General features: G+C 35.5%; 1 protein-coding gene across 1 annotated transcript; it reads left to right on the top strand.

Moving 5' to 3' along the window:
* The first annotated feature begins 2580 nt into the window (after window positions 1–2580).
* On the top strand, window positions 2581–9201 carry LOC114350383 (uncharacterized). The gene is made up of 10 exons (XM_028301158.1): window positions 2581–3329; window positions 3410–3509; window positions 3633–3734; window positions 3855–4010; window positions 4264–4322; window positions 6525–7316; window positions 7399–7498; window positions 7632–7733; window positions 8393–8548; window positions 9055–9201. The coding sequence occupies exons 1-10, from the start codon at window positions 2581–2583 to the stop codon at window positions 9118–9120; spliced, it is 2382 nt and encodes a 793-aa protein (XP_028156959.1). The 3' UTR covers window positions 9121–9201.
* The last annotated feature ends 3118 nt before the right edge of the window (window positions 9202–12319 follow it).

The raw sequence follows: 12319 nt of genomic DNA, 5'->3' as shown, positions 1-12319 counted from the left end.
ACGAGCTAAAAGCTGGTAAATTATAATTAGTTTAGTGACTTGCATTACACACATGTCCCGGAGGAAAACACATTAACCTCTTTTTCGTTTCGTCTAGCCATAAAGACTGAAATCGTAAAGTTGATGCCGTTTTAGGGCCGTTTTAATATCGGCATGATTGGATCGGTTAAGCGAATAGGATACTTCAGATATATGAAAGCTTTGGGACTTTTACGCTTTTGCAGAGATACTCGTAGCGTTAGGTTAACTGAATGCCTGGGAGAGCTATTTTGGACGTGTTTGTGTCCTAAAAAGGACCTATTGAATGTGACTTTTTGTGGTTCTAGGGTTCTGCACCCAAAGATTGTCAACTGAAACTTCTGAATACGGGTGATCATTTATTTTAGAATTTAATTTCGAAAGATCATTGAATTATAATTACACATCTCTCTCTCTCTCTCTCTCTTAGATAAAAATAATCCGAAAAAAAATTCAATTAGCAAAACCATTTCCTTACAAGACCTGTGTCTTTCTCTAATTAAAAACATAATCTAGCCCCGTGGTCATAACAAAACCCATTCCAAAATATTATTAAAACTCACTGCACTTTTGAACTGTTCCTTCAAAGACGTGAACTTATCTTAATGTTGCCATCTGATGTTGCCTTATATCTCTAAAAAAGTACCCCCTTTGGTACATTAGGGGAGATATTTTTCCAGAGAGGTGTAATTAGCAAGGAGTGAAGCCCTGAGGATGTCTTTTTGCCTGACTTGTTTTGTTTTAGTGTTATTGCTATTCAAGCAAATTATTGTGGGGGAGATGGAATTAACTTTTTGTAACACGGAAATAATGACCCTTGTCTGATTTTGTAGAAAAAATGGTTTTCGGGGTGGATTTTCCCGAAAATGTAGCCTATGTGACAGAATAGCGGAAAATCCTGAATTTTCACGATGAAGCATTAACTCAAATATTAAATATTCTGAATGTTAATTTTGTGTAAAATAAGCAAACTTTTAAAGTAATCACTAACCTTAAACTAAGATCGTGATACAATTAACTTAGGCTTAAATGTGGTTTTAAAACGGATTTAGAATTTAGAAACACCCCTCAATTTACATAGCAATCGCATCTTTAAACCTCCAAACGTTCTGACAAAGTTACAATATCCGAGTACTTAATTAAATTGAAAAGCTAAATCAGTATGCATTCAATGAGCCGTGCAAGTGATCCCAAACCTCCAAGAATTAAACGCCGAAGTCTTTCGTATCACCCCTTGTCCCTATCCAACCCCTGCAATTAAAACGCACCAGAAGGGTTGGTTGCACTGCTTTTGAAATTGCAAACACGTCCATTGTTTTAATCTACTCCTCTCTTAGAATCCGGGATATTATACTAAAACGGTACCACTAGTATACCTTGAACCCTCAGTCTCGAGCAAGTTTGTTACACGCAGGAGATACCAAAGTGTCTTCAAGCGCTGGACGGTGGCACGAGTGCGGGAATTTCCCAACGTATACTTGATTGAAATATTAATTTCTAGAGACTCTATCCTGTTTACTACTGTGAAATAACCAGGCAACAATGTTAAGAATAAAAATTAACAATATTTTCAAACAGTCTTGATTATCAAAGCCAACTGTGAGTTGTGCAAATAATTCACTTTGCTTAATATAAAATAGTGATTGCTAATAATACGAATATCCGCCTTATGTGTCATTTCTTATCTAAATTACTTTTCGAAGAAAATTAACATGCGACACAGTCTATGTTGGATTCGACGATTAACCTCTTTCTCGAAGTTGGACCTACCTAACTGGACTGTTTGTCCCAGGTATACATAATTGTCAACAACTTCGAGTGTAGTGTCTCCAACCTTCAGAGGAGTGGGTACAACACGGGCATTTGACATAATTTTTGTCTTGTCCATGTTCATTTTAAGACCCACTTGTTGAGAGGCTCNTTTGACCAGTGTGTGTTGCCAGTGATGGTGTATGGCTCTGAGACGTGGTCGCTTACTATGGGCCTCATAAGAAGGCTCAAGGTCACCCAAAGAGCGATGGAGCGTGCTATGCTCGGAGTTTCCCTGCGTGATCGAATCAGAAATGAGGAGATCCGTAGGAGAACCAGAGTGACTGACATAGCCCGCAGAATCGCTAAAATCAAGTGGCAGTGGGCGGGGCACATAGCTCGAAGAGATGATGGCCGCTGGGGCAGAAAAGTTCTTGAGTGGCGACCACGAGCTGGAAGACGTAGCGTGGGCAGGCCTCCCACTAGGTGGACCGACGATCTGGTGAAGGTCGCGGGAAGTACCTGGATGCAAGCGGCGCAGGACCGGTCTTTGTGGAAATCCTTGGGGGAGGCCTTTGTCCAGCAGTGGACGTCTTTCGGCTGAAACGAACGAACGAACGAACGAACAGTCTATGTAATTAGATAATATGAATAAATTATTACACACACTTTTTAAGAAATTAGGAGGTTAAGAACGCTAATAGGCGACGTAATTGAGTCCGAAATTGTAGGGGTGATTTAACCCTTTTTAATGAGATACTTAAAAGCATTTTTGATCAATTCAACGACCGTCAGAACATTACTATATCAGCCATGGAAACACGCGGTCAGTCCCATATATTCGACATCAATAAATTCTTCTGGAAAATTTTCGGGATATGGCCTGGAGAGATTCCAAAGCAATATTACAAATACTATTCGTTCCTGTACATCTCAATAACGACGGTTATGTACAATGGTTTGCTAACCTTAAATTTATTTTACACGCCCCGAACCCTTGAAGGGATGATTGGAGAGGTCATATTCTTTTTTACTGAAGTGGCAGTGGTCGCGAAAATAGTGATGGTCCTTGTACTGAGAGAAAAGATTATTTCGATACTGAAATTAATCGATTGTGCTGAATTTGAAGCGTGGGATGCGACGGGAAAAGACATTTTGGATAAAATGTCATCGATTTATAAGACCTGCTGGAGAGCCTGCGCTGCTGTATCAAACATATCATATTTCTTCTTTATTATTTTACCGATTTTATCACACTTCATTTGGAAGGCTGACATTGAGTTGCCTATATGCAAGTATTATTTTCTTAGCGATGAAATTAAGCAAAGATACTTTATGTTATGGTTTGTTTATCAAGCTATTGGGATATACGCCCATATGTCATATAACATAAATATCGATTCCTTTATATCGGGTTTGATGTTTGTGGCGATACGACAGCTGAAATTGCTTAGTCACAACTTTTCGCAGATACAATCCAGAAATAATTCTGTCCTAACTGACTCCAAGTCAGATTTGGTAACGTTGCATAAATTACTAAAGCATTATGATATTATTATAAAGTAAGTATTTCAGGTTGATTTGTAGGTAATCTTAACATTTTATGTTTTAGGGTGTTTTAATTGGTTTGCGTTGATTTCAGATATTGCTACGATATTCAAGACATCATAAGTTTGGTCATGTTCATACAGTTTTGTATGGCATCGGCAGTTATATGCGTGACCATGTTTGGATTGATAACAGTAAGTGTAACTGCTGAAATACACTATTTTATTCAGGTTAAATACTAGTAGTTGTCATTTTCTGTTGAGCTTTTATAGAAAATATTAATTTTTAAATATCTACTACTAAATACAATTTCCCAGGTATCTTCACACGAAATATTCTATGGAATGCTATCATACTTATCAGTGATGACGTCACAGATTTTCGTCCCATGCTATTTGGGAACACACTTGGATTATGAGGTACGTTCTATGGACCTTCTTTACCTAGTTTAACACAGGGTTAAAAGTCATACAGTTGCTTTTGTATTACGTTAGTTGCTCATAGTGATTGACTTAAAAACATTTTTTTAATGGTTTCAGAGCCAAAATTTAATGATTGCTGCATACAACTGCAATTGGGTGCCCCAGTCTGAACCGTTCAAGCGCAGTCTTCGCCTCTTCATATCGAGAGCCAACATTCCTATTGTCATCCAGGGTCTTAAGATATTCCCACTGTCGTTGAAAACCTTTATTGGAGTAAGTTTTTAATCTGAAACTACGAGTACATTGTGTATTAGGTACCTAAATTTTGAGGAATTCGCGGTTCAGAGATCCTTTAAGGTCATAAGGTATATTTTTAATATATTTATAGTGGAGTCACAAATGTTTTCGGCGTTCAGAGTCCTTATTTTAAAAAGCAACGAGTAAAGCGTAGGTAATTTGAACTGCACCTTTTGTGAGGCGTCCAAAAAACTGAGTTAATTTAATTGTGTAATTGATTTATTTTCAGATAATGAAGATGGCGTATTCTTTCTTTACTCTTTTGCGGAAAGTGCAGGATCGTGAAATGTAATTCACAAATAATTACGTTGTTGTTTAATAGTGTTGTCAAAGTAGTAACAACCGAATTTATTTCAAATAGATTTTTTTAAGTATCTACCTGTGTATTCTATCTAGAGTTCGTTCGTTTCAGCCAAATGACGTCCACTGCTGGACAAAGGCCTCCCCCAAGGTTTTCCACAATGAACGGTCCTGCGCTGCCCGCATCCAGGCTCTTCCCGCGACCTTTACCAGATCGTCGGTCCACCTAGTAGGAGGCCTGCCCACGCTACGTTTTCCAGCCCGTGGTCGCCACTCGAGAACTTTCCTGCCCCAACGGCCATCGTCTCTACGAGCTATGTGCCCCGCCCACTGCCACTTGATCTATCTAGAGTAGTAATAACCTATGCTTGAGTTTGAATTGTATCGTGAACATATTTTCTAAATACGAGCCCACAACATGCCATTATAACACATTCATTTTACCCAACTGCTGTGCTGCTGTGTAGTGCTACTAAGGATGCAGAAAGATGCTTTTGTTAGCTACTTCGTGCTTTTCCTTGTGCTCTCCTGGATAGTGCTAACGAGCCTGGTCATTACTGTGCGTGTCCTGAGAGCAACTTACAAGGACATGGTTAAGTCTTCTGTTTAAATATCAAAATATACATACAATATACGTCTAATGTCAGTGACATGAATATTATTCACGATAATCCCATACTTGTTCATTCACTGTAAAATCAATAAAAATACAGTGTGAGTCACGTTAAAGTGTACATATGAAAATAGATGAAACTAGACCTATTTTTATCGACAAAAAAGAGGTCAAAATTTTTTTGAGATTTTTTTTTAATTTTTTATAGAATTTTTTTTCTTCCAATTACTTATTGTAAAGAAAACGTAATAACTTTTAAACTAAGCGGTATATCCTGATAAAATAAAAACAGTAGTAATTCTAAATAACAGGCAATACTAAAAAAATACATAAAATACACAAAAAAGGCCAACAAATAACAAAAACTGATAANTCGTTAACAACAAAACTGAAAATTGCTCTAGATTTGTAATTTTGATAAAGACAAGTTAGATTTCAATTATAAACAAAAGATTTCGAAGTAAAGTAAGCATTTTAGTGAAAATTAAAATTGTCTCTACCTGTAGCGGAGAATAATGTTGTGGCAGGCCTTTGTTCAAACGATCATAGCAAATGTTGTGATAGGGATAGAGACATGCGATTTTTGGTTTTACAAAGATAATACGATAGAGAACAATACTAAGTAATAAAAACCACCTGTTATAGGGGCATTTTTTGGAGAAATTTATCAAATAACCAAAAAAACACGAATTTTTACGCAGATTTTTTTCAAAAAGTATATATTTTTTTATTTTTTGGCCTTTTTTGTGTATTTTATGTATTTTTTTAGTATCGCCTGTTATTTAGCATTATTACTGTTTTTATTTTATTAGGATATACCGCTTAGTTTAAAAGTTATTACGTTTTCTTTACAATAAGTAATTGGAAGAAAAAAAATTCTATAAAAAATTAAAAAAAAATCTCAAAAATTTTTTGACCTCTTTTTTGTCGATAAAAACAGGTCTAGTTTTATCTATTTTCATATGTACACTTTAACGTGACTCACACTGTATATGTGTAACGTAATGTTTGTATGTAGCTATACCTAATATCAGTGCTAGTCAAAATAAAGTTGCTTAATTCTTTCAATAATTAGATTTTAAGATCAACCATTGAAGGACTTGACTTGCGTACAAACAAACAAACTTGGTGTTTTATTATTATTCTGAATTTCTCCAATAAGTAGATACTTCTAGTATACAGTATTAATTCCTGAAAAGCAAATAATTGCATTGCAAATTGATAGGCAAAAGAACTAAATGACAGGCCGTGTAAATATTGATGAATCGTCCAAATGACAGCCTTTCCTACCCTATGTGTTTAATTTTCATTAGCTGTGGGTAAAGCATCAGTACTAGCTGTATTGTTAAGCTGTGACACGTCTGTGAGTCTAAATAAAAGTATTAAAATAATCTATCAGAGCTTTTAAGGAGGTTTGGTATCGGTTAATTTTTTAATTACTTTACTGTTTGTACGCTACTTAATATCATTTGTTTATGATTTGCATTTGCTTTCTCTAAAAAATGGATCAAAAATTAAATTATTTAATTTCGGTTCATATTACATACCTACTAAATATTCTTTTATTTTACAGTTTAAAACATGTTTCTTTTGAAAGAAAAAGACGTGATATCATCGAATACCCAATCACAAGTATTCAAGCCGAACATATTTTTTTGGAAAATATTCGGATGGTGGCCAGAAGTTACATCAACCATTTACTATAGATGCTACTATATTTCTTTTTTATCGCTAACATCTGTGGTGTACTTGTTCCTTTTCACATTGAGCCTACTTTACTCTCCGATTGAATTGGAAATTATCATTGCCCAAGCTATGTTTTATTTTACGGAAATTTCTGGTCTATCGAAGATATTTATGATAGTAAAAAGACGAGAGGACATACAGAAGGCTTTCAAAATGCTGGATTCTGAGGAATTTCAAGGAGATGACGTGATTCCCAGAGAAATTATAAACAAGAATAAGGTTTATTATTTAAAATATTATAGGGCTTGTGCCACATTCTATTACATAGGATCATTTTTTCTCCTTTTCCTGCCAATCATTGAGTACGTAGCCGGCCATGCGGATTTAGAATTGCCTCTCTGTCAGTACTATTTTTTATCTGAACATGTCCGAGATAAATACTTCAATGTGATATTTATTTACCAATTTTTCGGTCTGTTTGTATTGATATCGGGTAACGTTAATATAGACACGTTTATCTGCGGATTGCTACTGATGGCCATAGCTCAGTTCAGAATGTTGAATTGGAAGATGAGTAATTTAAAAATGAACCCACTTGATTTGGAAAACGAGTCTGACGATGAAGAAACTATAATGATGCGAAATCTGAATAAATGTTTGAAGCATTACGATCTAATTTTGGAGTAAGTACCTACACCACACACCAACATTAATTCTGGTTTAAAATATTTCCTAAATATCCTCAAATATTACAAATCCTTTCAGGTACTGTGATCACATTCAAGACGTGCTAAGTGCAGCAATATTTGCCCAGTATGGGACTGCCGCAGCCACTATGTGCCTATCTATGTGTACAGTTCTCATGGTTTGTGTAATTTTAAGTAGGTACCTATGATATTTTCAGCGACAAAAATTGTTGAAGGCAGTTGCTGCTACTTACATGGAAATAACCATTTTTTTTAAGTTATAGTATAAAATTGTGTGGTTGTGTATTTCAGCCAATGGCAAGTGAGGATTGGTTGTTCATGGGATGTTACATAGGAGCAATGACACTAGAAATTTTCCTTCCTGGTTTATTAGGAGCTGAACTAATGAATGAGGTATTTTAAAGTTTTTTGGTATTATTCAGTGAACTTTTAAACATAAACTAAACTTTTAGAGTTAAAAGCTAGTGGCAGCCGCGTACAGTGCCGATTGGATACCGCACTCAGAGAGTTTCAAGTGCAGCTTCTGCCTCTTAGGAACATAAATTTTGATATTCTAAGGTAGAGCACGCAAACAAACCCATAGTAATCGCCTAAAATGAGTAGAGCTAATGTTTTATTTCTCTCAGTAAACTGTATAAACTAAACTTTTTAGAGTCAAAAGCTAGTGGCGGCCGCGTACAGTGCCGATTGGATACCGCGCTCAGAGAGTTTCAAGTGCAGCTTCTGCCTCTTAGGAACATAAATTTTGATATTCTAAGGTAGAGCGCGCAAACAAACCCGTAGTAATCGCCTCAAATGAGTAGAGCTAATGTTATATTTCTCTCAGTAAACTGTATAAACTAAACTTTTTAGAGTCAAAAGCTAGTGACGGCCGCGTACAGTGCCGATTGGATACCGCGCTCAGAGAGTTTCAAGTGCAGCTTATGCCTCTTAGGAACATAAATTTTGATATTCTACGGTAGAGCGCGCAAACAAACCCATAGTAATCGCCTCAAATGAGTAGAGCTAATGTTTTATTTCTCTCAGTAAACTGTATAAACTAAACCTTTTAGAGTCAAAAGCTAGTGGCGGCCGCGTACAGTGCCGATTGGATACCGCGCTCAGAGAGTTTCAAGCGCAGCCTCCGCCTCTTAGTAGAGCGCGCAAACAGACCCATAGTAATCACCGGCCTCAAGATGTTCACGCTTTCTTTGGAAACCTTCACTTCGGTGAGACTCTTGACTTATTCATGGGTTTGTCTCAATGAGTTTAGTTTTAAAGTCCGAGTAGAGATACTTTTAGAGGAAACGCGGAAGGCATTTGGTGCACAAATGCATTGTCTTTTTGACAGTGCTACGAGTAGCTGCAATTATATAATGTGAATAGAAGGACCCATAAATATACCTCTAAGTAATAGAGGTAGGTAACTAGGTAATAAGTGGATTTGAGCATGAAACAAAAAATATGAAAGGACAAAGAAATACATTACGAGTATAATTATTAATAATTTTGACATTCTCTTTTCTGTGTGAATTTCTGTGATTAATTAGGTTACATGAAATTTTATTGTTTTGGGTCGATATTATAATTAATTGTAACTATTAAATTATAATTTTACTGAATATATTAACAAAAATGTATTAACTAAAGGTCGGGGTGTCTGATGTTTTGGGTTGTTCACATTCGTGTTAACAAAATACGCCAAAAATCTTGAATATTTCATTTAAAATTACAGATCATAAAATTGGCGTACTCGTTCTTCACGCTTCTGAAAAATGTTCAAGAAACAGAAATTGCATAATCTTCACAATGTAGCAGCTTGAAAATATTACTCGCTTCAACAAAATATTTTTAATCTTAAGAAAATGTATTCTTTTAAATTCCACTATAAATGTGAACGTGTTTTATTGCAATAAATTTTGATTTTACTCTTATATGTATAGATATTACTATGGCTTCAGTAGTTTTTGTTTGTCAATGAAATCGTTGACCCTAACCTTCTTCCTACTTTATTTTTTTGGCCTATTTTTATCACGGTGAAATCGATATTTGACAGAACGTAAAACACTTTGACACAATGTTCGTAATGATGACTGTTACTTTTTATATTAAAGAGTTTAGGCTGTAGCCACACTATGTTGATTATAACGATTGACTGGGTGCCAAATAATTTCACCTACGGTCAGCGTCAAATAGTTCGTGACATCCAAGTGGTCAAAAAGTTGAAAACACAACCTTATTCCAATCGTAACAAAACATGTTGCGAACTTTTTGGCTACTTTATGTGTTTACGAACTATATGACGCTGCCTGTATAATTTATATCGTAAACATGATTAAACTGTTTCTACCTGTATAAAGACCTCGTATTTCGCGACGCAGGTGCCCAAATCACGGTGCAATCAAGGCGTTCGAATCAAATTTTGCGTATTCCACTAATAGGTGGCGCCACCTGCACACGGATCATTACCAGGCGGGCTGGAATCGTCAATTAATGCCGTTATATCAAACCCAGTCACGTGGCGTAGCGATAATTGCTATGACTTATATAAACGATTGTAGTAATTTGAATTGCTAAATGTTACACCTAGAGCGGAATTGGGATATTGTAAAGATGTTTACAGTAGACTTACTTAAACTCACTTATAACTCATCAAAAATAGCTCAAGATTTTTTAACAACAGATTTGTATTGGGAAAACGAAATCATCACTATAATCTGTTCTAGATAACATCAACGTAACTGAGGAAAAAAACATTATAAAAATAGATTTGCTAGAGCATATTTTACTATCACGAAAGCACATAGTCTAGTAATAGTAGAGTTCATATTTTATTGAAATAATAACAAAGAACTTCTAGAATATCAAAAATAATGAAACTACTGTACCTACTATTTGTATTGTGGTTGTATGGCCGACCTGTAAATTTTAACTAACGCGAATTCGCGATCTTAATTGAATTCGACAGGCGTGCGCGTAATTGTTACAGTACGATAAGTAAGTGGATTACCACCCTTCAATAGTTCTATACAATGAAAATTTCTCTCAAGTAAAGCTTACAGCCTTTGCAAAAATTTATAAAGATTCAAGGCATGATTAGGATGTACTGATTTGTCTTTTCTTATAGAAGCTAAGTATTGCAAGGCAAGTTTTTTTTCTCAACGTTAGCGTTACTATCGATTTACATTGTTTGTATAGCTACGAGCGCTACGATGCTACGAAGCTACGAAAGAAACGTCTTTACCAGCGTGCAGTTGGAAACTAGCGCCCGTATTCACAAACATTGCTATGAGGTCTCACAGTGCGCGTGGACGCACAGTGTCACACACGAACCAATCTCAGAGCTCTATTCGACACTGTGCGTTCGATTTGCTGCTTCACTTAAACAAGTATCGTTTGTGAATATCGGCGTAAGTCTCAACTTGCTGTAAGTATTTTTATTAAAATTGACCCGATAATCCGCAGTGCGATACAGGGTGTAAGAGACAGATTTATTCCTGCCACATGTAAGATTTGTAAAGCTGTCGTTTGCATGTTTTTTTTATTTAAACATCTTAACAGCATCAAGTCGCTGGCGAAATAGTACTCCAGCTAAATAATACTCGCTGAAGAAACTCTTTTCTTTTAGTGTAGACACTGTACAAATGTATAAGTCCACTATTGCATGCCGTGGCAACCTATAATTAAGGCAGCACTTAGATTAAGTTTAAATACGTTGTAAACATTGATTGTCTTCTAGTGTATGTCTTGTTGGTTGACCTAAATAAAAAAAATGGGTTAGTAGACGTTTCGCACATTCGTGCGAAGGAAAATCGTGCGAAACTACTAGTAACCCAAAAAATAAACAAAAAACAGTCCTAGGCACCTTTAGCACCCAACTATAACTATGTAAGATACCTACTTATGCAGATGTCGTAGTTGGCACATTTTCGCATGAGACGTGCCGCGGCTAATGGGTTGCCTCGTTACACAAATCTTGGAGATAACAAAAATATAAATAATAATTAGCTGAGTTTCTCAACGGAGATAATGTTAGCAGTTGGACTTACGCTAGTTTTGGTTGTGTGGTAATTTTGTTTTCATTTTGTAAATTAGAAAGGGTGCTTAAGTAACGTTAAAATGTTAATGGCACTACGTAAAGTAAAATTAAATGGAGTTTGAAAAGTAGTTTTTAATTTTAATAGAAACTTAAAATATATTTTAGAGAAAGTGAAGTAAACGATTAGGTAGAAACAGTTAGGCTGAGTAGCTTTAAAGGTAGAAAAATATAAAAATTTTAACAGCGGGTCATCGCATTTAAGAAGTGTGATCACATTATTATTGATTAAAAGACTTTATATATACCGCTAATTCTACCTGGAATTGAAAAACCTAGTGCTTTAATATGAATAAGCCTATGATTTCAATTTTATATAGCAGTGTCTTAAAGACTCTTAACCTGTGTACCATCAGCCTTACAAACAAAAGAGCTTCAAGTTAACACCATTTGATTTGAAAACGAAGCGAAAGCGAATCTTGCTTACCACAGTCAACCGCTAATGATTTAAAAACAAGAGAATTTACACAATCCGAATCAACGTAAACACACGAATCCGAGTTAGGGTTAATGTCAACAGTTCGCGTTTACATTTAGTTTAGAATGAGCTTTGTAATGATTACACTGTACAAAAGCTGAGTTCATCGTATTAAAAATTTACATTGTAATTAATTTTCACAGTTTGGATCATGTGAGTACAATTGAGTACATGACATGCACACAATCAATCAATGTAAATGATTGAACAATATTTTAATTAGAGGTGGAATTGTGTAAAGCAATCGTAATCATTTGACAGTTCATAACGTACGATAAAGTAAATTAAACAAAGCGTTTGACAGAATAATCTTACGTTATGAACTGTCAAATGATTACGATTGCTTTACACAATTCCACCTCTGGTCAATACTTTTTCACATGGTTATCAGTTCTGTTTAACTCGTCAATATTTTTTCGGCATTTA

This window comes from Ostrinia furnacalis, unplaced genomic scaffold, assembly GCF_004193835.3.
Source record: "Ostrinia furnacalis isolate ACB-3 unplaced genomic scaffold, ASM419383v2 OfSCF0876, whole genome shotgun sequence".
Taxonomy (NCBI): Eukaryota; Metazoa; Arthropoda; class Insecta; order Lepidoptera; family Crambidae; genus Ostrinia; species Ostrinia furnacalis.
The sequence above is the reverse complement of the archived record's forward strand: the minus strand, read 5'-3'. Positions and strand labels throughout refer to the sequence as shown.